Source organism: Lineus longissimus, chromosome 7 (assembly GCF_910592395.1).
Source record: "Lineus longissimus chromosome 7, tnLinLong1.2, whole genome shotgun sequence".
Taxonomy (NCBI): Eukaryota; Metazoa; Nemertea; class Pilidiophora; order Heteronemertea; family Lineidae; genus Lineus; species Lineus longissimus.
The window spans coordinates 20,598,242-20,624,092 of record NC_088314.1 but is presented as its reverse complement, the minus strand read 5'-3'; the positions used below and the strand labels follow the sequence as shown (position 1 = coordinate 20,624,092).

Below are 25,851 nucleotides of genomic sequence, written 5' to 3'. Positions count from 1 at the left end.
TTCACTTTATATCATTATCTGAACCTATCCATACCAGTTGGCCTGTCAAATTAAATCGGAAAGACTCGTTTTGGATCAGCATCAGTGTCGTGATTAGAGGGGGAGTCTGGCATACAGACAGATGTCAAACAGCGGAGTTTCCGCTGAATTAAGATATGAACATTCAGTAGAATTAAGAATTAATAAAGACTATTAGTCTTTATTAATTCTTGATAGAATGTGATGCTCAAAGCAACTGTTCCTGATATGGTATGCTAAAACATGCTGAGACATGGAATTAAACGGGAGTCATCACAGCACGATAGGGAGTGGACGAGACACCCACAGGAATCCATGTGATTTATAAGACCAGCGCAGAAGCTGCTTAATTGCTGATTGAGAAGGGATAACCGTAGAATAGAATGCGCTGGTGGTTGGTGTTTTATGAGACGTCTTGAGCTACCTGATATGGCCAAGACCGCAGGCAGTTTTTTGTGTGGGGTGGTTTTGGGATGGTGCAAAGTGCGTCAATGCTCTTTCAATCTCTCATCTATCTCTCATCAACCTCTGGATAAAAATAGACTGACAGTTTCATTAGCGTAGACAGGGAAGGGTTGGACTGTGTGGTAGGGTTTCTGAGTGGGAGTGTATCGTGACATCTATAAACTAGGCCAGTTTGAATTTGATAGCGGTACTTTTAACAGGCCCTTATATCTGTATCAATTGATATCTGAAGCCAGCTGTTTCCTCATCATTTACTTGCTATTCATGTCAAGTTTATCAACTCTTTGTGTACATTTCAGTGCATTGGCCTTATATAATGTAGAGTAATCCTGGTCAAGTCCACTTGAATAGAGTAGCCAATCCCATGCAGTTACCATTAAAAAACATGAACAGATTGCTTTTGACTATAATAAAATGCGCTGAAATTAATTTCAGGAGGGGAAAAAATTGGATGAATATTTGAATATTTGACCACTTTTCTCCTACTTGTCTCCTACTTCTTTTGGGTGTTCATGTTGGGAACTTGTAAACTGACTCTCCATCTCAGTATCGACAGATAAGATCTCTCTGACTGACTGAGGCATCTTTGCGTTCTATCTCTGTTGGGAACTTCCCTGACCACCCGCACTGAGGCAAGACTAACATCTCCTCCTTGCCTCCTATCTTTGCAGGAACGCCAGAGTTCATGGCACCCGAGATGTATGAGGAGCACTATGATGAAGCCGTTGATGTCTATGCCTTTGGGATGTGTATGTTGGAGATGGCCACCTCGGAGTATCCCTATAAAGAATGTACAAACGCTGCACAGATCTATCGCAAAGTTACAAGTGTAAGTATGTGTGAGGGAACTGATGGTCAGGAGTCAATGGAGAGCTGGAGGAACCTGGCAACCTCTTTGCTCCCTGGAGGATGCACTGTTCTTGATAAAGGGGTTGAAGCAGGTTGGGAGAAAGTGTCAATAGAATGAACTGCTGGCCTGGATGGTCATTGTGACAGTGACTGATGGGAAGTATCAGCTGTTCCGGGTGTAATTATGGACATAATGAAGAATCCTGCTTCCAGAGTTGAAATTAGAGCAACTTGTCTGAAAACCAATTAATTTCCAATTGAGTAGTATTAAAACTGATAATGTCAAATAATCTGTAGCATTTGAAGAATATTGGAAGAATTTGATTGCAATGACAGATCAGGCAGTCTCTGTACTAGAGTCATTCACATGCTCCTGTCTGTCGCAGTGTGGATGGGTATCCAGTCTATAGCTGTCCTCAAGAGAGGAATCCATTCTGTCGAGTGTATGGCTGGTCTCCGCAGTGGAGAGGATCCACCTTGATCTACTCATAGAGGGCTGTCCTCAATAGAAGGATCCATTCTATGGCTGTCCTGAGTGAGAGGGCCTATCTTCATGCACACTGTCTAAAACACTGACCAGCAAAGAATGCGACCTCATCCTAAAGCGATAATGTTGGTATGTTAGGTCAAGTAGCTGTGAAGAACTCTTTGATATTTGATGTAAGGACCACCAATGTCACACTGTAAACATTAAATCTGATTTAAAAGGAGTGTTCTGGCTATCGATAAGTGGGTCATTTCCCATGAATGCGTCTGGTGTCCTTGTCGGGTGAAATTGTTTCCTGTTGGTGACCAGAGATCTTTCAACTGGTCACACCAAACACAAATCAAGTATCCCAAACTATTTGCCAGTGGGGTAGGTGGGCTGGGTTTAAGGAATTGAACCCGAGGCGGAGGACCTTGGTTGAGTTACCAAGACACTCGAGGGTGGAGCTAAAATACAGTCCAAACCCGAGCCGACAGGCGAGGGTTTGGACGAAATTTTAGCTCCACCCGAGAGTGTCTTGGTAACTCAACCAAGGTCCTCCGCCTCGGGTTCAATTTCTATTCTAAAATACCTCAAACTTAAAAAGATAGGCCAAGAAATAACTTGAATATGTGCGAATTTGGCAAATTCCATCCATCGCCTGCCCGGAGCGCCGGTAGCGCCATTGTTTACATTATGTTACGGCAGCCCGTATAGGAAGTCCGGATCGGCTCGCTCAAGTGACGCTAAAATCCGCGCAAATGGGCTATTTGGAGCGTTTTTCTCAGCAAATATGTGTAGTGCTCATTAAAAAACTTAGGGTGGTTGATGCTTCCTTGGCTGATTTGTGTTTGAAGCAGTGTTTTGAGAGCCTCAAACTTCTGAAGTGAGCTGTGTGCATGGTTCCACATTTTAGTGCAACCCGAGGGAACTTTGGTAGAGCATCTTGGTTGCGTGTCCAAAACACTCCACTCTCAGAACGAGGCTTATGCATTTTCCATTTAAAAGTTGACTTTACGGTACCAAGGTATTTTAGAATACATTGTCAACATTGACACTGTACAAGCTGAACATTGGGGTGGGAATACTTACGTCACCATTAACACAGATGTTAACATCAGAAAATGTTAATCAAGAGCTTTCCAATGAATGGTCATGTCAATAGGTTTTGAATACTTAAGCTTATTGGCCAATTCTGTGTCAATAATTCAACAGGAGCTGTGCCATAATCAGGTGTGAAAGTGTTAATGTAGTCATGATGGTCTCTAGTCCTTTGCATGTACACCATGCATGTCCTAGTTCCAGGTCCCATAGATCAGATGTTTAATAATAATAATGGCATATTAATTGGTGATAAATAATCGGATATCCTGTTGATCACGAGTTCTATTAAACTTTTCATAAAAAAATATTGGAATCAGGTTGGCTTGAAGTGCAGACTAGTAATTCAAAAAGCTAATTTTCAATATTTCAAAGTTCACTTCCATGGGAGTACAATATAACCTCTATAAAGAACACCCTTCATACCAACTAATGCTGTCCGCAGTAGGGAGGTGTCCTGATTGTTGAGGTCAAGTTAAATGGAAAGGTCAACTTTGGGACAATAATGGGGGTCCGCATTAGATAGGAGTCCTGTTAAGAGAGGTGTCTACTGAGAGAGTTTCTACTGTACTGCTGTGCGATGTGACAGGCATCTGTGTTCCCAGTCTACTGAGAGAGTTTCTACTGTGCTGCTGTGCGATGTGACAGGCATCTGTGATCCCAGTCTACTGAGAGAGTTTCTACTGTACTGCTGTGCGATGTGACAGGCATCTGTGATCCCAGTCTACTGAGAGAGTTTCTACTGTGCTGCTGTGCGATGTGACAGGCATCTGTGATCCCAGTCTACTGAGAGAGTTTCTACTGTGCTGCTGTGCGATGTGACAGGCATCTGTGATCCCAGTCTACTGAGAGAGTTTCTACTGTACTGCTGTGCGATGTGACAGGCATCTGTGATCCCAGTCTACTGAGAGAGTTTCTACTGTGCTGCTGTGCGATGTGACAGGCATCTGTGATCCCAGTCTACTGAGAGAGTTTCTACTGTGCTGCTGTGCGATGTGACAGGCATCTGTGATCCCAGTCTACTGAGAGAGTTTCTACTGTGCTGCTGTGCGATGTGACAGGCATCTGTGATCCCAGTCTACTGAGAGAGTTTCTACTGTACTGCTGTGCGATGTGACAGGCATCTGTGATCCCAGTCTACTGAGAGAGTTTCTACTGTGCTGCTGTGCGATGTGACAGGCATCTGTGATCCCAGTCTACTGAGAGAGTTTCTACTGTGCTGCTGTGCGATGTGACAGGCATCTGTGATCCCAGTCTACTGAGAGAGTTTCTACTGTGCTGCTGTGCGATGTGACAGGCATCTGTGATCCCAGTCTACTGAGAGAGTTTCTACTGTACTGCTGTGCGATGTGACAGGCATCTGTGATCCCAGTGGTGATAGTCCAGTTACAAAACGTAAACAATCATACAAGCGTAATCTAAGGCCATGGTCTCTCTTACCATAAATCTCTGAGCGATTGTTGTGGATGAGGTATAATACTGTAAAGCCACTCATCCTTCTATTCACATGTAGTTTATTGCCTGGGCTAAACATTTCGGCTGTGAGTTAATAGGTGACTTAATCTCTTTTGTCATTTACATATTATATGCCTGTAAACATATAACATGGTCTTACATGTAGTTTTATTGACTCATTGTCATCTGAAAACACTTTGGTCACTCAGGCCCCTATCTTGAGGCCAAGTTAGGCCAGCAGTGCCAACAGTTTATTAAACATAAGTGTGTAATACATAATTGGGGTGTGCTTATCAGGTAACATGTATGATGTGGGATGTTCTGAATGTAATTTAATTATTTGGTATGTCAATAATGGGAAGTGTTGGAAAGTTTGTCACTTTGAAGGTCAAGTTCATTTGTGTAATTGGTGAATGGCCAGCAAGAAATGTATAATCCTCTCCTTTGGGGGCGCTAGTTGTAAAATACATACAGAAAAGCACCATTGACCTCACCTAATGAGTTTTGGGATCGTCTAAAAGTACTTCTCAAACGGCCTTTAACATGGTCACGACAACATGACCATTTATTACGATTTCACCAATATGTCACCACTTTCTTGTCACAGTCGCTGTGTTGTCATGGCTACGTCGCCAGTCGCAGTGACAACAATTGATATATCAGTGTTTTAAGTGAGTGACGACAGGTATACAAACATATTCATGGAAAAACCATTTAATTTGATGAAGATGACAAAAACTGCTTTGCTCATTGTTTGTAAAGCACCAGAGAAAACCTGTGACTTGATGTCTTGCTGTGTATTTTCAGGGTATCGCCCCCGAGGCTTTTGAGAAGGTGGTCAACCAAGACATCAAGCAGATCATTGAAGGGTGTACCAGGACCAAGAGAGAGACAAGGTGAGTGTGTCATCATGGCCACAGCTGCCTTGACAGATGGACGATGCTGGTTTGTTTCCGCAGAGGAAAGCTAGAAGTTGAAGCCACAGAGGAATGGAAATTTCTGGATGATGGAAAAGAGCCATGAAAATGCTTGCACACAGCGCGTCTGCCTAGCAATCAGCGAGTCCACAGTTCAAGTCCTGGGTCATTTTGGCCAAAAACACCCTGGCTTATTTAATCGTCAATTGGATGTATCTGGTGTCTTTTCCAGGGAAACTGAAAGACCCTGCAAAGGTAGACAGTAGTCTACTAGAAACATACTTTTGCTATAAAAACATGGCTGGCCGTTCCCACACCTCACCTCAGGGACCTAATCTGATCAGCGCTGGTCACTAACAACATTGTGGTGTCCAGAGATTGCAATATTTGATCATTCAGAGCATCCGTAATGAATTGGTGGCGGTTATTGTCAATTCTCCATTGGCCAATGGATTGACACAAACCAGCCATGATGGATAGACCGTCTGCTGTGAGGTCAGGGTCACATGTATGTCTGGCTGTATCATTGTTTTCATTTCTGAATCAAGCAGAAAAGCTAGTTTGGTTTGTGTCGTTCTGATATATCAATATTGGCTCAATAAGTGACCAATGAGGTTGATGGAGACGACTGGTCACCACCTTGGCCTTGTTTCTCTCCTGTAACCAACGTCCCATTCATCCCAATACGCCTGACACGGACACTGAATGAAAAGGTGCCCAGGTACAAATCAAATGATCACCACTGTAGCCATGGCAACTCAATAAGGCTCGGGCGGAAGATTGAGTTGGAGGAATTAAATGGCTGCTTCATCAACGAACAAGACGATTAACTATTGACCTTATGTAAACATCATCTGAGCTATTGGCCTCATCCGTGTTGCAGTGGGAAAGAAATCACACAAAGAGACCACTTTAAACAGAATTTCCTGAAAATTCGAAAAAATATCACTTCTTAAATAACGCGGCACCAAAGATTAATGTGCTGCATATTGTAAACAACATCATAATTGTCTCATTAGAAGCAGACCATGCAATCATGTCTGTTTCCACGGCAACTGAACTCCTGTGTTTGAATTCGGATAGATTGTTTGATCAACTACCTCGGCTGTTGATCATTTCGCTGTCTGGGCTCAGCATCAAAGATTACCAAGATTGAGACGAGATCGATTGATAAATTGGATGCATTGGGCATTTCGTTTGATCAATTTAGATCCAGGGGTCAAGGTCAAAGCATTATGTCAACATTGTCTCGATGGTCAACTTTGTTAGACATTTGCTCAAACTTTGGTCCTAATATTGAAATTGATCAAGTGAGACAAGAGGGAATTCACAAATTGCTAGGAACCTCAGTTTAGGGCAGATGAATAGTCTGAGAGCAGATGCAAGATGAAGAAGATGAATAAAAAAGGAAACATATTTTGATCCCTTGACTCTACACCTCAACTACTTTCCCCTCTCTTCAGGTACAATGTAAAAGAACTTCTACAACACGACTTCTTCTTGGAGGACTCTGGTGTGAAGGTTGAGGTGGTGAAGCCAGAGGAGGGTGAGGTTGAGGGCAGTATCGTACAGCTGAGGGTGAGGGTGGTCGATCCCAAGAAGCGCAAAGACAAACACAAAGAGAATGAGGCAATCCAGTTCGATTTTGATATTTCTAAAGACATTCCTGAGGAGGTTGCGCAAGAAATGGTAAGTGGTTGATATCCCTCCCATCAAATTGTCCCATAGGAATACATATAGTTTTCATAGCATTGTTGTTGGAATCGTACTGTTAGCGACAAGAATGTTACAATCAATACAAGATGGATGTAAGTGTGCATCGTATTCTTGTGTGTCTGATGCAGTCATGCAATGAAGTCATTTGCTGCGATAAACTACATTATTTATTCATATGATTGGCACAGTTCTGAAGAATGGTTTATTAGCACCAACCAGAATAGAATGGTTGTGACTTATCTCAGTTGTGAAATCTGTAGTTTTTCATTACAATCAGTGCCACAGATGGAAATAGAGGGCGTAAGCTCCATCCCCTAACTATCCCAATAAGTAATTCTGTTCTCCATCAGGTCAAGTCCTCCCTCCTACCCGAGGAGGACATGCGTGTCGTCGGCAAACAAATCAACAACTGCGTCACCCAATTGGTCCGAGAACGCGACCGCAAGAAGGAAGAGAAGGAACAAGCGAATCAACAACAGCAACAACAACAGCAGGCACAGCAACAACAGAATGACGGAATGCCCCCTGTCACGTTACAGCAACAGTCGTCATCGATGTATCCTGCGAAGACGACCGAAACTTCGAGTGAGTTTGGGCAGATTGAGACTGATTTTTGCGGGTCAAATTATGACATGTGGACATGGTCAGTAAAAAATGGGGAAAATATCAAAGTCTTCTGACATAACCATTGATTGGAGAGCTCTGCATCAGCACGTCCTGGTAGAATAATGGTATTGCTGCTTGTATTTCTGTCGAGAGATTTTGTGATATTTATGAAATGATTTTGATGTTTCAGATGTGAGCGATAGCGGTGTGAGCAACCTGTCATCTGAGTCGAGTCATCCAAGCAGTCAGATCTTCTATTCATATCAGCAGGTAAAGTATGATAGACCTTTGCAGACGGAAAGAATAAATTGGCACCATATGACATAGTTGATGGCTGTGTGAAATGATTTGAAACAGTTTCACTTGTGAGAACTCTTGTTGCAGTTCATCAGATCATACCATCTATCATGCGTCGATCATCTGAGGCGTTCTCTGCCTGTCAGTGTGTTAGTCAGCGCCCCCTATGACCAGTTCTGTGTTAACTCTTTCTGCGCCTACCTTTGAAGTTAAATATGTAAAAAACTTGTTCAAGTTTCCAACTTGTCTTAGGTCTGCTTGTGGGGAGGCAACATTTGATTCTGTTGAATCCGTTCTAAGTGGTCAATGATCAGACCTATGACTTGGATTCATATCATAGGCCAATTTACTGACAGCTCAGATAGGAAATTGAAGTATTTCACTTATACCTCTTGTGGAAATGAAAATGGGTTTTTTGGCCTGTCTGAGGCCAATCACAGATTTGTTGTTGAGACTGACAAGGGTAGGCCAGGGAAGGTTACGTTTGATCACTAGAATGAGTTCAATGATTAATCCGCATGGAGTTGATGAATTTGTTCACTGAGCATTCCCCATTTGATTTAATTGCATGACATTTGATTGGCCCTTTAGTTTGAGATGTGTTCATCCAGATCCTGTCGGCTTGAATGATTAATTAGTATTTGATAGACCCTCTTTGATTGTTGAATAGCCTAGAATTGACGACACTGGAGGTGTAAAAACTTGAATCTGAATTCGAGGGAATTGAAAAACAAGTGGTATGAAAATAATTGATAAAAAAGTGGGGAAAATACGACACAAAATCTGCCATATTTTTATTTCGGCGCGTTTATTTGGACGTCCATTTTCCTCCACACAGATCCCACCCCAACCGTACTCCCAAGCGTTTTCTACCGGGGGTCAGTACCCTGGCTACCAGCAGATCCAAGGCCAACAGTTCGGCCAAATGCAGAGCACTAACATTCCTCCGGCGACCACCGGTCAGATGTATCAACAGTATATGGCATTCCCGCAAGGATTTCAATCACAGGTAAACACGCACATAGCATTTCAGACTTATTTTGTAGGAATGATTTTGGGAGATGCGAAGTCGTTTGATTGAAGTGGATATATCAGGGTGTTTGATAGTAGACAGAGGTCAAACTTGAACTCTGGGATGATAAGCTGTGGCTTTCTTCTCATTTTGATGCTTGCTCGACTTTTGTTTGATGTTTGTGGATCATGTACATTGTCCCAAAGACTAATGACTTGTCAGAACTGATTGGCCATTCATTGTAAAGGTCTAGATGCAAACCGTCTGATCAGGTTGAGTCATGGTTGATTGTTTATACTTCATCATTTATCTATCGTATGATGTAGTAGTGAGTGTGTTAGTTGACACCGTTCGTCAGGATGAAACTCGAGCATCGATCGAAACTTTTAGATTAGTAAGCCACTACATCACCCAGAGTGTCAGTTTAACCTCATGTACTCAATATTTCATAAGAGCTTTTTTGTGCCGTCGCTGCGAGCATTATTGTGGATGAAGTGTCGTTTTTGGTTGTGCATTTTTTCTTCCAAATCCATCGTCACTTCTTCCTGTTTCTGTCCACCTCTACTTGACTGATCACTTCCATGCTTATTGTGTGTGTAAATACAGAGTTGTCACCCAAACCGCAAACAGAGACGCCATAACAAACAGCTTTGCTTCAACTTCAATAAAAAGGTACCGATGAAATACAAAAGAATTTACTTGTACAGGTTTCAGAGAGGCATGTAGATTGATGTAAATTGTTTTGCACGAGTAAGGCTGAAAATATGTTTTCTGATTTCTAAAAATGTAGCTGGAATCTCCACCGTTTGTGAACAGTTCTGATAATCCCTTTGTCAACTGGTTGATTTTGAACGCGAATCAAGTGAGTTCAAATTACAAATTACGAATATGACCTCTCCGTTGATACCTTGACACTGGCAGTAGGGAACTTGACTATCTTTCACCCGTCTTATTAAACTCACAGTGACGTGTTTGCCCTGAGAGTAAAATCATTGGTGGTAGGAGAACTTATTTTACTAATTCTGTCGAAATCATATGCTCTCCAGTGTGTGAACTTGGTGGAAGATTTCTGATTAAAGTGGGAAATAACAAGTTAACCTTGTCAACATTTACCTGAATTATACTAGAATTAACCTTGGAACTAACTGAAGATGATGAAGAGATTTTGATTATTGGAAGCTCTAGAGCTCTGAGATCGACTACTTCAGTCAGTACATTATGGTTATTGCTGTATTAGTGACTTAAGGGCTGCTGTTGGTCACTTGAGTAGATGGGGGGTAGTCTGATGACAGAGCTTTGTAATGGTGATGGTGTAGATGATTCAGACATCTCAATCAATCTTAAGTTTCTCGATGTTAGATTTCATTGAATAACCCTCAACTTCCTTAGCCTTAGCCGTGACCCCTAATTACCCTAAACTCAGCTGACAATATCATCGAGACATTATTACATGCTGCCTGTGTATAATACGTAAGAGATGGTGTCATTCTTGCGCTGGAATCGACTTCTAATTGCCTCATATCATCATCATCATAAGAATAAAGGTCATTACCATTTCCTCGATTCCCCACTGTCAATAATTAACCAGAGTATTCCACAGCATGACATAACAAATCATCACTGACTTGACGCAGTTCTCATTCAAATAACATCTATCATCAAATACATGATGAATACATTATCATCAAAATTGGTTCATTTATTACATAAAACATCTGGTACATTTAGTCTTGCCAGAAGATGAATCGTTGTAAACATTATATTACATTCAGTGGTCTAGTTAAACCTCCTGTTTATCTGTCCTGTTTATAGTTGTAATGTTGTTATTTGAGGGTTTTCCACTCCATGTCTTCATATGCTGTGTCGACATGTTTGAGCCAGTTGATGGTGCCTCTACGAAAGGCTTAGTTTACCTGTAGTACGCCTGTTTGTAACAATCTCACTTCAGCTGGCTTAAGCTCATCGACACAGTATGTCTTCAAAGTTATGTTCTCATAACTTCGGTGTCATGAAAATGTAGGCAATTTATGTCCGTTTTTATTTGGGGAGTGAATTTTTATGACTGCTGTATTATTACTACAGAAATTTTAGTGCAAACTTTGGAATTCTACTCGGTGGTTAAATATTTGGAAATGATCTGTTTGAAATATCAAGATCTGTTCTGACATGTTGGATATCGTAAACTTGCCAATGGTCCCTTTCGGTGTTTGCTGTCACCCAGTCTGTGAAATTTGGCCAATTTTGACCATTCCATAGCATAGCACAGCCTCACATAGTATCAAACTAACAAATCATAGGTGCTGCTACTGTCAGTTAGAAATTATTTTAGCATGTCAAAAATTGCGCGAATTATATTCTGTCATTGCTAATGAACTTGGTGGAGGGTGTCAATGTTCAGTGTTGCAAACCATGTGGGAAAGAACTGTCTTTTACCGACTTTGGCCCAATTAAAGTTCGGGGTAAAAGGGGAAAGAAAAAGTGTTAATTTCTTACTTGTTAGATGTGATATCCCAAGTATGGTGTGGAGCCGTATTGTTTCTTGGTTGGGTCCTTGTGTTGTGTACCTGAGTATTTAAAAATGTTCAAGCTTACCTGTTGAAAATACTTGGTAATTGATGCATGTCCACCAGAATCCAGGGCTAGATGAGTTCACATTAGTTTCTAGGCTAAGCTGTGACTATTTACTAACCCCCAGGTTGGAGGACCCATGCAGGCACTGTACAATCAATCAGCAGTCCCGTTCCATGCGGGCATGAGTAGTGATCTGAGAAGTACCCCGCAGATGCCGAGCCAGCCCATGTCACCACCAGTCTTTGTGCCAGGATCGCAGAGTACATTCTCACCGGTCGTGCAAGCTGCTCCGGTCGCCAGTCAACCGCAGGTACCTATAGCCACGCAGACCGTCCTACCATTGGTCAGCTCACGGCCTCAGACACCTAACGCGGGGACGAGCCATCCAGCAACTGTCTTATACAAACCAGTGCCTGTCTATGGAATCCACTTGTCTGACATGGTCATGGGGCAGATGTCACCGTCACAGTCTTTCTCTACTCTTCAACCTGTCGACCCCACTACTGGCCACGCATCCACGGTCTGCATGTCGCCGATCCCAACGAGTATAAACCAGGCACCGACGGGCCAGATCCACGCGGTCGGCACCTTCCACCCTGCTGTGTCTCAACCACTTCCGGGGACGGCCACGCCACCTATACTTGCTCCTCAGGTCCGTTGTAATGCATGGTTTGCTCTATCCTGTTTCCCACACTTTGCCTTGCTTGTCTCTAATGCTATGTTTGCATGACTTGTTTCTTACACTCGACAATGTCTGTACAATATCCTCTCACCACGTGAATGTTCTTTTGGGAGGGTCCGTCCAGGTCCCACCAGCCTGGAACACTTTCAGAAGGGGCATAGGGGTATTCAAGTAAAAAAGTTCTTTGGACCTTTTGGGGGGAGATTTGAAATTGGAAGAAACAGTCAAAATAATGACTCCACGAAGTCAGGCATTTTGATGTGTTCATTGCCTTGAATGGTCTGACCAGTATTTGAGGTACCGTGGCCTAACCAAATGATCTGGCTTTGGAACGGTAACTTTCTGAGTTGAAATAAGTTTTGCAATTGTGATGTCTGCGCCAGCCTGTGGCATGCTTAAGTTCGTCCTGGAGACATTCTGTGAAATGGAATGAAAAACTTTACACGGTGGGAACTTGGCATGTTAAGACTGCTTGCATGATAAATAGGGATTGTCGACCTCCCACTTGAGTGTTCTTGGTGGATATGACAATGGATTAGAGTTTGGCTGATTTCTGTGTAGTCTAATGTTTTTGCGTTTCGTGATAACTTTGTTGTGGTTTGACTAATTATACTGCATTGTGTCCTGTTTGTTGAGTTCTTTATAACTGAGATTTGTGTTATGATGAAGGAAATATTAAGTCTGCAATGACTCAGGGCCTAATTCTTTTGTGGAATACAATTGGTCCCAGTTGGTCCTTTAACTTTCTGTTGTCCATTTAAGACTTCTGATGTAATGACCCTTGCAGTGGTTAGAACTGTTTCTGCTCTGTCAGCTCCAAAATACTTTCTTGATTCACCTTGGAACCGTAATTGTCCTACCGATGTCACAAATCAGTGGCATTGAGGAATTTTAAGTGAATCTTGGAATGAACATTTTGGCTATGTTTTCCCTGTTTATGTTGCTTGTCAAATTGTCCGTTAGCGATATTATCTTATCTGGACATTTGTGTCAATCGTTTTCTAAGACAGGTAGATTTTGCTGTTAGTTTCACATTATGTAAAATGTACATGAAGTTTTCAAACTATTGTAAGCGATTCATGTTCACCATAACATGAGAGGACACAGTTATGTGTTGATGTGAAGGAAATGAAGCCAACTTGAAGAGAATCTGACTTGAACCGTGGACAAAGCAGTTCCTCCTTTAGATTGCTTTTGTCGTCTGCTTGGCTAACTGTGCGTGAAAACCTTAAATCTACACTTCACAGCTTAAGTTGTCAACAGTGACACTTGGTGTAAATATTTGAGTCGGGCCTTCCTGTAGTTTTGTGAGATAAGCTGTTTGCACCATTTTTTCTCCAATAAAGTTTTGCGTTTTTTCCGAACCTTTCTTAAAAAAGACTGATAAAATTTATAATTTTTTTTCTCAATTTTTATAAAATGTTCACTATTTTATATTTTGGACTATGAAATTTCTTGATTTTTTTCATGAAATTTTTTTCGATTCACGTTTTCACAGTTTCACAAATCAATATGGTATTATTCACAAAATGCAAAAACTCAATGTCTATGGGCTGTTTGGAGTGAGTCATTTCTTCTGTGGTTTGAAAAAATTGTAAAAAAGAAGTTTTTTGGTGGAATTCTCTCTTGGCAATGGGTGGCCTCTGGTGGGTGCTGGTGGTGCTAATTTCCAGACAAGTTCTCCAGCATTGGGCATGCTCAGATGGCAACGGAAGTGACATTGGGCACGCTCAGATGGCAACGGATGTGACATTGAGCACGCTCAGATGGCAACGGAAGTGACATTGAGCACGCTCAATTGGCAACGGAAGTGACATTGGGCACGCTCAATTGGCAACGGAAGTGACATTGGGCACGCTCAATTGGCAACGGAAGTGACATTGGGCATGCTCAATTGGCAACGGATGTGACATTGAGCACGCTCAATTGGCAACGGAAGTGACATTGGGCACGCTCAATTGGCAACGGAAGTGACATTGGGCATGCTCAATTGGCAACGGAAGTGACATTGGGCATGCAGCATTGTCTTAATTATATTCTTCAGTGGTTTACTTGAGTTGAGTTATTTCTGAGGGTCTCCTCTGGCAGAAATAACTCTTCCTGGACTTCATAGCTGAAAATATGTGCGGTCTAAATCGCGACTTTTATAGACAGGGAATCGCTGCCAGGTGGCAACATGACTCATCCAGGTAGCCTACTAATGCATGGTACCAGAATGTATAAGGCTAATGCACTATGAGAACCTCTACCTGAGGCAATGAAGGAGTGAATCGTGTCAGATACACTTAAGCCTCATTTTATTGCTGACTGGAGTCTGAAAATAAGGCTACAAGTGTATTTTTGTTAAAAATTTCTCTGAAATCTGACAAAAATTTGATTCACTTCTCTTGTTTGGAGATGCATGGTTTCCTAATGAAAGCTCAGTTGAATGCTTTCCTTACGAAGGCCGAACTGAATGTTCACCTAGGGGAGGACAAACAGGCTGCCCTCCTTGAAAGACCAACTGGATGTTTCCCAAGAAATGGCCCACTGAATACCACGTTTATTCCCAATATTTTCTCCGTTTCCAAATTGATCAGTAGGTTCCAACGTCCAGCCTAACTTTGATTTTGTCTCAAAAGAGTCGAATTGTTCTAATTTTTTCCTAGTTTTTGCATGAGTTTCATATTGAAAGATTCCCCTTGTGAAGTTTTGGCTTAGATTATTAACGTTTCCTCTTTCTAACTGTTTTCTTCTTGGTCCCAGATAATTTTGAAATAAAGTTTTGAAATCTTGTATATAATGATTGTCTAAAATCTTCTCAAAAATAATTCTTTGTTTATTGGTGTGTTAGGTATAATCCACTGAGCGTCTGCTTTCAAAACATTTTATACCAACCAAGAGGTTCTGGTTGTCTCACCAAAACCTCTGTGGTCAAAAAGAGGCTGATACATATCATTTCTAAAAATGAAACATTGCAACGAAGGTGTTTTAGAATAAGCAATGACACTGTATAACCAGTCACGATCTGTACATATAGTTTAACCCGTGCAAGCAGAAAACCTTTCTCTTCAGGACACCAAATTTCATTCAAGGTTTTTCAATGTCTTATGTTGACCACAGTGGGGAGGGGACAGTTTCTTTGACAATTTTCTCTGTGCCTGTTCCTGAATAGATGGGTTTCAGTAGTGTGTTACGAAGAGTACAGTTACTAGGCAGCTTGTGGCGATGTTTGGTGGAGAAATGACAAACTGCTTCTCAATTGTATGCTTTCTTGTTTTCATAGACAATCAGCTGACAGAGAGGAATTCAATCAAATTGGTTGGTTCTGCAGTATTGTGAAAGAATAAGGAGTGGGTTGAGGTTTTTTGCCAAGTTCTTATTTGAAATGGCAAAGCTTTCATGATATAGTTAGTGTTTCATTTCTCGCCAGATTGTTTATGAATCATCTTTTTGTGCTTTCTAGCATGGCCAAGTCGACAACCAACAGCAGTATGGTCAGCAACCGGTGCCATATCAAATTCAACAGATGATGCCGCAGACATCCTCTCAACAACAGCCTCAGCAGCCACAACCACAGATGTCCCAGCAAATGCAACAGCAAGCCCAGCAACAGGTTCAACAGCAGATGCAACAGCAGATGCAGCAACAGGCACAACAGCAAATGCAACCGCAGACCCAACAACAGTTGCAACAGCAGGCCCAACAACAAATGCACCTGCAGCAGCAGATGCAAGCCCATGCCCAACAGCAGTTGCAGCAACAGGCCCAACAACTGCATCAGCAGGTCCAAGCTCAGCACATGCAACAGCAGGCCCAGGCTCAGCAGCAGATCCAGATCCAACAGTCTCAGCTGCAATCTGGGCAGGTTCAGCAGCCTCAGCAGACACAGCAGCAGGCACCAGCCCAACCACAGGGGCATCAGTCTTCAACAGGGCTTGCAGGACAGACGACGACTGCTGATGGTGAAACACAGATTACGCGTGACAGGTAAATGATGGTCCTCTAGCTGCTTCTGTTGAATGAAAAAGGTCATGGAAGAAGGATAGTCAGTGTTGCATAGGGCCTTTCTTGGTTGCTGCAGATAAAGTGCTGAGTGAGTGTGCCTTGGTGTCTACTTCTGGCTGGATTCAGGTGGATGAACATCTGTCTGTCCGTGAACTTAAGGCCATCCTGCATAGACTTGAAAGGCACACAACCTACAATATACAATTTACAGTGTATTCAGTGTTAAACACTTTGATTAAATGGAAATTTTCTTTTTCTCTGTTCAATGTTGAGAAAGTTTTGAATGTCTCTCTTCAGTGATGAAGGAACTACGGTGGAGAAAGTGAAGAAGAAGAAGGTGAAGAGGAAGAAGCATCACAAGTCTGACCTGCCACATCTTACGGTGCTAAGTGTCCAAACTGACGAAGGGGAACAAATGGTTGAGTGTCGGATGGAGACGGACAAGACCGTCACGTTCCAGTTCAATCTTGAAGATGATCAGCCGCAGGATATTGCAGATAATCTGGTGAGTGGAATTCAGAGTTGCCCTCAAGTTGTAGCTTGTCCCTGGCCTCATATTAGTGTGAAGTCTTGAGTAAGAGTTAGAATCACGGTTTGATTAAGGAATCTTGGCTAATGATCGCTCAATGGCAGAATGAGCATTGAGGACACGTTTGAAACTGCTTTCTAATACTAATGTATGTCCTCCCACCTAGGTGAATGAGGATTTGCTGCGACTTCAACACGTTGACATGTTTCTTGGTCAAGTGAAGAATATGATTGGCCTGGTGAAAGAGAATCCCGAGGCGTCCATCGGCACGGAGCTCAAGGCTGCAGAGTCACCACAGAGTAGTCCAACGACGCGTCGCAAGACCGAGGGGGACATCAATATCAAAGGAGAACAACAGGAGTACGAGAGCAAGAAGGTACAGTGTAGTCTTCTCATTCTTGATGTTGTCCGTTTCGGGGCTGCTCCACCTTGGAGCTGAGCTGTTATATCTGAGGTGAAATATGACAACTGACTATTGGGGCTGGATACAGGAGCCTATAAGATTGCGGGGCAGCTCTTAGGGTCGGCCCTCAAGTGCTCAATTCGATTGACCCAATGCAACAGTTTACCCGCTCCTTCCAATTAATCCTGTCTGACAGGTTACATATTGAAAATGCTGGTCTCAAAATCCTTTTGTTCATCAGAACATCTTCTTGAAAACTGTTTCTTCCTTCTGTTAAGTTCTACTTGACCACATTTTAAGTCTTATATTTGTCATCATCATACTTCCACCAGGCATCATTGATTCTTTGGCCCTGATACTTATAATTTATTGCTTTTGCTTGTTTTCTGTTGAGTATCATAATCACTCATCAATTTGCACTCTTATGATTCTGCATGGAAAATCTGTGGTTTATTTTGCGTCTTTGCTTTGACTTGATGACCCTCTCTTTTCAGAAACTGAGCTTCGATGGTCAGTTAGACTCGGCACCTGTGGAGAAGGATGAGAGCATGCCACCATCACCTGTCCAGCCGTCAGAATCGACCGTTGTTAAAGCTGAGGGCAGACATAAGAAATTCATTGTCACCCCCGTCACAGAGTCGTCTGCTCCGCAACCTGATCCAGGATCGCCGTCCATTCAACATGCAGAAACTGTGGTATCATCAACTCACTCACTCCCGTATCCTGATGGTAGTGCCAAGCAGATGACCAAAGCACAGAATATCGGGTATCATCGGTCGACGTCGAGTCCTAATATGACATTCGAGGATCCTGTGACAAGTGTACAAATGGAGAGTGTGAGACAGAAACTGAGCCAGCTCGAATCACAGCGGAAGACTGTACCGGCGGTTGTGGAATTGCGGGGCGAATCTTATTCTCAGAATGTCAGCGGGACGCAGACGCCTGCTTCAGATGTTGTTAAGGTTTCCACCCCAACTTTGAGTGTTGCTGATGGGATGGCGATGCATCAATCAACAGCACCAGGCGGAACTGTGGCACAGCCGAGTCAGCAGAATCTCATGCAGAATCAAATGCAAGGCTTCCCGGTGATATTCCAGAATCAGTATGGACAGTATGTCCAGGCGTGGTATCCGTCAGGAATTCCGCTCATCTCACCGGGTCAGTTCATGCCGTCGATGCCTGGTCAGGGTGCTGGAATGCCTGGGCCGCCATCATCCCAGCCAACGTCACTCACTTCGGCACAGATTCAAGCCCAGATGATGAATGCACAGATGCCAAATACAAACCAAGTCCAGCCTCCAAGCCAACAGCCAGTGCAACAGTCGGGGATACCAGCTGGTTCACAAGTCCCGGCCCAGGCCACTACGACGATCAGTGCAAGTTCTGTGCCGAGTACTCAGACAACCATTGCCACAGCTGTGCCGGGATCAACGTTGAATCAGCTTGAGGGCTCTACACAACCGCCTGCTTCTTCTTCCATCACTCCAAGCCAATCCCAGCAACAGCTTCCACTGCCAAGCCAACCACCGAGTCAAGGAGTGCCCCTTTCACCAAGCTCCCAGAGGAAATTCGAAGCCACCACATCAGAGGCTGGGCCGCCTGTTAACACACCGAGCATTCACGGTCAACAGTCACCTCAACACATTCCAGCTCAACAGACAGTTGCAACCACTGGGACCAAACCCCAGACAACCAACACACAATCTGATAACTCGTCTGTCACAGCACCTACACCTTTGAAACCCAAGGAGATCAAGCGTCCACCTGATTTGGCTAACCTCGAACAGGCGCTTATAGAGAAGCTGCACACTAACAGAAAGCAACCTGGCTCCATGCCTACATCTTCCAGCGGACACAGCGGGCATGAGCTTCAGACACCACATCCACCGCTTCTGACGCCCACACCTAACCAGCCTCAGCAGTTCTTAGTACAGTCAGTGGCTGGTGGGCCATTACAAGTCGTCACATCGAGCGCTCTGCCAGCTGGTTTCAAGCCTGTACCCTTGCCCACGTCTACCAGTTCGAATCAGCTCCTAACTGATGTAAGTGCCATGAGTAATATTGTCCTGTGTGAATATGATTCAACTGTAGCAGGAGAACTTCATCTCAGTGAGGTCCAAAGAGTCGAAGAGGGTAGATTCCTGATTACACCGATCATCGATGAAATTTCACAGGGTGTAAGATATACTGACCAGGACATAAATGAGGGCTCACCAACATCATACTTGAATGAAAGGGGTGGATTCACCATCGCTCTCAATGCTTCAGGGGTTGCGAGTGGCCAAAATGAACCAAGCATGACCAGTGCATCGACTGAGGGTTCCTCCCCAGTCCCTGCTGCGCCATCTTCTCCACCTCTGTCCTCTGGTGCACCTGGCTCTATCCCTCCTCCCACAACGTCCGGTCTCCCTTCCACTTCCTCCCTGCACGATACCCCCACCCCCCCTGTCATTGTCCCTCCACACCTCCAGCATCTCCTCCCAACCTCTATGACTGGCAAACTTCGGCGCGGGTCTGTACCTGCCATCAATCTTCATGCACAGCTTGCCAAGGTGTTACAAACACCACACGAGCATGTTTTGGCTAATGTACCACATCTATCTGAAGCGATCGGTCTAACATATGAGACGAAAACCGTTGGTGCAACCGATGCTCCCAAAATGACCTCTCATCCTGATCTCTCCCACCCTAACCGACAGCACATGCACAGGCACTCTGTAGCAGTTGGTCCTGGACTCAGCCAAGTAGGTCTGTCCTGCATGCAAAGTGGTCAAGTGGAGTCGTTCGAGGCTGTCGGTGTACCCTCACCGTTATCATCATCCGTACCAATGACAACATCTCTCTTGGCGATATCATCTCCCTCTGCTGCCACAGCTCTGTCTACTCTACCTGAATCCGTGTGCTTGGATGCAACCACGGTACCAGACAATCTGGGGCCGCCCGGATGTGAACCGTCGACTGATACCTCTAGTGGGACAAACCAGGTACAGACCTTTGTCCACTCTAACGCTACTCTAGACTCTATACACTTCACAAAGTTCATCCCCGCTGACATAGCTTCTAAACAACGCTTTGTAAATCGCCGTAGGACAGAACCTGTCATGTTAGAAGTGGCTCTCAAAGCTCTCTTAGGCGGCAAAAGCACTAAAGGTAACCCCGAAACCCAGCCACCCCCTGGCAGTCCTTTGAGAGATACTGCCATGCATCCGACTAACTCTAATTTCGTGTATGATGAATCCAATCCATGTGTCTGTCAAACTGTGTGTGAACCATGTGACACTGTCTTAGCACCTCATAAACATGACTCGTGTGTAACTGATATTCACCTGGACACTCAACTCAAACTGAAACCTTCCCATGAGAGTGAAGCGCCGAACTATCGAGGATTTATTCAGAACCCTTCTCCACTGGTCCACGCCCAGGACATGTCAATCCGACGACCCTCTGATCCACTTCCACGCAGCACGATTCACGAGAGTAGTGTGAGTCCGATTTCTGAACTAATGCATGCTGCAATTGAGAGTTCCCCATCCTGCGATGACTCAGTGCATGCGACATTGGTAAGAGGTCTTTCACTCCCTAGATTACTGCAGTATGCATGCAGCAATCATTACGCAAGCAAAGTACCTAGCTTTCTCATCATCAATCCATCTCATTTAGGTGTTCAGTAAACTTCCATGCGTAGCATTCATACTAAGTCCATACACCATCAGTGCTCCTAGTCAGTTCACCAGCATGGCCCGACTTTGCAAGGCCATAGGTAAAACAGGGCCAAGCTTTTAGACATAGGCTTTCACATAGTAAGAGTCTTAAACCAATTAGACCTATAAGGAATTAACTAATGTCACGTGAGAGCAATTGACTTAAGCTGCTGTATAAAGGCTTACCTAGTACTGTAGAAACTAAATTGCCGAGTCTTGGGCAAGTAGAGCTCAGTACAGTTTATTATTTTAGTCATTCCCAGATGTGCTTTCCTGAAATATTTCAACAATGCTTCTCGTTGAAATATCCAGCGAATGTGTGCAGAGATTCGGTATAAATTTGATTTATTTCTGCTGCCTAAATTGCGCTCTTTTAAAATTCACCCAAATTAATTGGTTTCGTTGTTTTCGATTAGAAATCATCGAGCATTATCAGTATTTCATTCGAGTGCATTTTATTCCAAAATTTGTTTTGAGTGCAAATAATGAAACTTTGTTGAACACATCGAATGCTTTTCTCCATCCAACCAACTAGGATTTTATCAAATTTTAGAAGTCTGTTAATTTCAATTTATGATACCATCCTATGTGATCTTAATGGGAATAATAATGACGGTCACCAAGGTTTAGGTTGCGCATGGATGATTTCGCTACCTATTATGATTTGGACATATTTTGCATCGGAGTTTTTCGTGGATGTGAATAGCCTCTGAAACGCCTTGTTTTCACTGCACCTGGCCTTGTTTTGACACCAACTGTTGCCGCACTATGGTTATGAACCACTTTATTTAAAACAACAGCATGTGAATGAACCTATTAAGAGTCGGAGGAGAGTTATTACTTGGGCGAGGGCAGCGTCTACCAACTGAGAACACTATTGTTGTTTTTAGATGTATAATGAAGCCACGTATGTAGACAAAACTGTTTACTTGGGTTGTCTTAGACATGGGCCAAGGATCTTGCAATCATTCAGCTTCAAGTTTTACTGCAGAATGAATCTTTAGATGCTGGTCAGCTTTAATGCAATTTGGAAATCCGGGGGAGGTTCTGTTAATACTGGTGAGCAAAATCTTTTGTGGGCTGCGAGAATAATTAAGTTGTCGAAGTATTTCATGCTGAAAAGATATTGTTGACTTAGTTGGGAAAGAGAAGATTAAGAGTGTATGTTTTATACTTGTGTTTAAAACCATTGAAGCTCTTCTCCTAAGCTCTTGATAGGTCATTCTCTAATGAAAGTGTTCATTCATTCTACTAATCCTTGTTTGCCAGCTCATTTTGAGTTCCATCGTTTCATAGGATTCATTTTCTGTTGATCTTTTTGCGGCTTTCCTTTGTTATATTTGCTCGGGTTTATTTGGTCTTGTGTTTCTTCACTTTTATGGAAATTCTCAATTGCTTGGTCTGCTGGCTGTTTCTCCTTAGGTCCGCTGGTGGGGCTATGCCACATTCCAAACCGTCCTATCGGGTGGACACTTAGGCTTGGCCTATATTCTGCTAGATTTGGACTGGGCTCTGTCCGTTCTAGAACTTGAACTGGACCTTTCCTGCAGAGGACTTGGACCTAGGCTGAGCCTATATTTTGTAAGAACAGGGCCGCAGAAGTAGAGGGCTCAACATTCAACTTCATGCAGATCTACTTCATCACCATGGTTAACTTGGGTCATTGCCTATGACCTTTTGTTGGTGTTCAGGATTTGTAACACTTGTGTTGGACACTGGTCATACAAGCGCGGTGTTGTTTGACACTGTGGACACCTGAGATTTTTGGGGTCAGCAGATATGTAGCGTTTCACTGATTCTGGAAACGAACAACAAAAGTTATTCAAGGGGATTTTTCTTCAAAAGTTCATGAGCAAGTGGGATGGGATGAGGGTTCAAATTCACTTTTGTCTTATTTTTTTAACGCATTTTAGACATTTTTATGGATGTTTCCCTGCATGTTGTGATGAGATGTACGTCGACTGAAGACATCTTTGAATGCTTCCTGCCCTCAACGAGGCACATTTTACCCCAGAGTAGTTTGCCGTTTGACTGGGAAAAGAGGCGTACAAATAATTCTTTCCACAGTACCAGTTAGATTTCTGCTTCATGTGAATTCTTGACGATTCAATGCATCAGTTGTCAAAGATGGAACTGGCTCATGTTTTGCAGGCGTCAAACTTTTTTCCGCGAAATATGCTATATTTGAAATTGACATGTCCGGATGGAAAATTGACATGTCAGGATGGAACTAAACTATGCTGTACGAGACATATTTTTGGCCAGATTTTGAGCTTTTCCTTTTCTGGGGCTGCCCCGATACTAATGCTGCTTGTGTTCTGAATACAGAATGTTTGAAACCCTGGACTTGTGTTACTTTTATCAAAATCAAATGCATCCCTTTCGTATTGCGGTTAGGAATGCCCTTAACAACTGCTTCAAAATATTATCACATGCTATCTTTATGGTCCTCTGCGCATCAAGAGTTCCATATTTTGTCTCTTAGGTAACGGTTTCTATGGTCAAGATGTCTTCAGGCCTCTATGTTGTCTGTACGTCTTTGAGAAATGCTCAGTTCTTTAGCCTAAAGCCGAGGTTTCCTTTGGTGATCCATGAGGCTAGTGCTAAAGAACTGAGCAGATATGGCTAGGATGCGTTTCGTTAGGTCACATGGTTTAAATTAGTGGGATGAAATTTTGAAACTCGTATAATTCAAGGAAACACATCTTTCCAAAACTCCAAATTGTCAGCGACATGATACATCCATTTGTTGGTATCTAAACTGGCCCTGTGACCTTAGGAAACCATACTTGGAGGTTAGAAATGGAATAGCTCAACTCCATGTATTTGTCAGTCTTGTTTTTTTTCGACGTTTTCCCTATTTTTTCACTCTGGGCTTTGATTTGAGCAGTGCTGGACAGCATTCCAACAAATCACGCTTCAGCTTTTAGCAGCGGATCATTTTTGAACGGCCATTGACTGACATGCCTAAGTGATAGGGTGATGAGAGTAAAGTCTGATTGTTGAACAGAGAAACAAAACATCATTGAACTAGAGGGTTGGATCAAACCCAGACAGCATTGTCCATTTCAGTGCAATCTCCCTTTGTTATCATGAAAACCAAGGCATTGATTAATGGGTGGTTCAGATGGCTTTCCCCCTTACAAGCAGCACAGAATGTTAGAGTGTTGAAACAGTTGATGATATGAACCTGTGGTATCTGATGAGTTTCACATGACATGAAGAAGTGGTACAACTGGGAATTGAACCCATGATCTTGAGGTGACAATGCTGGTACGAATTAAAACCGCTATTGAGCCCCTGGTAATTTTTCGTGGAGCACAGCTGTGGTCGTACTATAACCAAGGTGGTGTTGTGGTAATAGTTTGAGATGTGCATGTTAGGTGATGTTGTGATGGTCCATTCCTTACCCACCGATGGTCCATTTCCCACCTCTCTACGCTATCGCCTTCCAAAACATTCAGAGAAAGCAGAGCCACACAGAAAACCTTTCATAAAGTGCTTCTAAAAGGAACAGGCCTGACTACTTGGTGATATTTTGGAAGAAATTTCTATGATCCACTATATGTGTAACTATTGGAAGAGCTGTGGAAAGCTACTGACTTCAAATCACAAGTTCATGGCAATTGACGTATCATGCCACGCAACTGTGGAACTAGAACAATGATTTATGTGTTCTTTGTGAAGCACGAGATGTAAACAAAGTACTAAAGCAGATGTAAACAAAGTGCTAAAGCAGATGTAAACAAAGTGCTAAAGCAGACGTAAACAAAGTACTGAAGCAGACGTAAACAAAGTACTGAAGCAGACGTAAACAAAGTACTAAAGCAGACGTAAACAAAGTACTAAAGCAGATGTAAACAAAGTACTAAAGCAGATGTAAACAAAGTGCTAAAGCAGACTTAAACAAAGTGCTGACTATAAACAAGGTTCACCCACTGTCACCCGCTCTTCAACCTTCTGCACCAAACTTCTCTCAAACTCTCAATAATCTGCAGCAGACGACAATCTCAATGGAGCTTTTCGATGGTACGGAAAACGATGCTGTTGTTCCATCGACAGGCAATGGCGGGGGACGTCTTGTTGCTTGAGCTGTCATGTGACACATCAACGCTCTGATTGGACATAGGCGTTATATGCCAGGACGGACATTCTGTACGGAGATTGACAAGACGAATATATCTCTGATGCTGTTAGTTATGATTCGGCCCTCTCACGAAGGACGTTGTCAGTCAGATTGTGCCATGAAGTTCTGTTTCAGTGTGTGGACATGCCGCAGGGTATAGAGGTCGGTTGTGGTTGAGGCAAATTGTTGATTCTCAAAAAAACTAGATATTGAGCTGTGATACATCGCAGAAATGAAGTCTGCATATTTAGCCGTGTTTTATCGTGGACGTGATGTGGTATTTTTTGCTGTCACTGCTGAAATTAGAAATGAATAAAACAGTTGCCTAACCACTCCTGACACATGACATTTTGGTGATTTTCGAATTGCTGAGATTTCATAACAAAAGGGTTATTTCGTGTAGATCAGAAAGTGTGATTGATTAACAAGCACATCAAACTTCTAATAGATTTGGTAGATTTTTGTCTCATATCTATCACAATTTCAAATATGTGGTAATTTCATATAGTCAATGAAATTCAGTGCTGAAATTGTAATAAATTTGAGACAAAAATCTCCCCCAAACTTTATCATTTTGTTTATTCAGTGAAATTCATCTAAGTTGAAACTGATTTGGAGACAAAAAATCTTCCCTAATTTAATGAAATTCTGATGAAAAGATGTTGACACTTTTCAGTAAATATTCAATTCGGAAAAACTTGCATGAAAACGTGTGTGACACATGCTCAAGCTTGAGACTGACAACAGCATGTTTGGTAGTCTAGCCACACATGAGAATCCTCTTTTCATTTCCCGATCGTGATCCCTGTCTTGTCGGTCATTTCAGGTTGGTGTGTATGATCGGCCTGGCTCCGCTCCCATATCTGATGGTGCTCCAAACCTTAGTGATGATGAACTAAGTGATCCTGATTTGCTCAAGCTCAAGCTCAGGTTTGTTATTTGCAGTTTTC

General features: G+C 42.9%; 1 protein-coding gene across 4 annotated transcripts in view; it reads left to right on the top strand.

The window, feature by feature from the left end:
• LOC135491710 (serine/threonine-protein kinase WNK1-like) overlaps positions 1 to 25,851 on the top strand; it is a 59,589-nt gene that overhangs the window by 25,038 nt on the left and 8,700 nt on the right. Inside the window, exons 4-16 of one of the 4 annotated variants that reach the window (XM_064777746.1) lie at positions 1,155 to 1,312; positions 5,162 to 5,250; positions 6,735 to 6,960; positions 7,338 to 7,572; positions 7,784 to 7,863; positions 8,729 to 8,899; positions 11,598 to 12,125; positions 15,601 to 16,124; positions 16,440 to 16,647; positions 16,838 to 17,047; positions 17,569 to 19,116; positions 19,774 to 20,058; positions 25,728 to 25,831. In XM_064777746.1, coding sequence (XP_064633816.1) covers positions 1,155 to 1,312; positions 5,162 to 5,250; positions 6,735 to 6,960; positions 7,338 to 7,572; positions 7,784 to 7,863; positions 8,729 to 8,899; positions 11,598 to 12,125; positions 15,601 to 16,124; positions 16,440 to 16,647; positions 16,838 to 17,047; positions 17,569 to 19,116; positions 19,774 to 20,058; positions 25,728 to 25,831 — 4,366 coding nt within the window. Of the gene's footprint in view, positions 1 to 1,154; positions 1,313 to 5,161; positions 5,251 to 6,734; positions 6,961 to 7,337; positions 7,573 to 7,783; positions 7,864 to 8,728; positions 8,900 to 11,597; positions 12,126 to 15,600; positions 16,125 to 16,439; positions 16,648 to 16,837; positions 17,048 to 17,568; positions 20,059 to 25,727; positions 25,832 to 25,851 lie in introns of all 4 variants that reach the window. The other 3 variants (XM_064777748.1, XM_064777744.1, XM_064777745.1) reach the window with 3 other exon arrangements.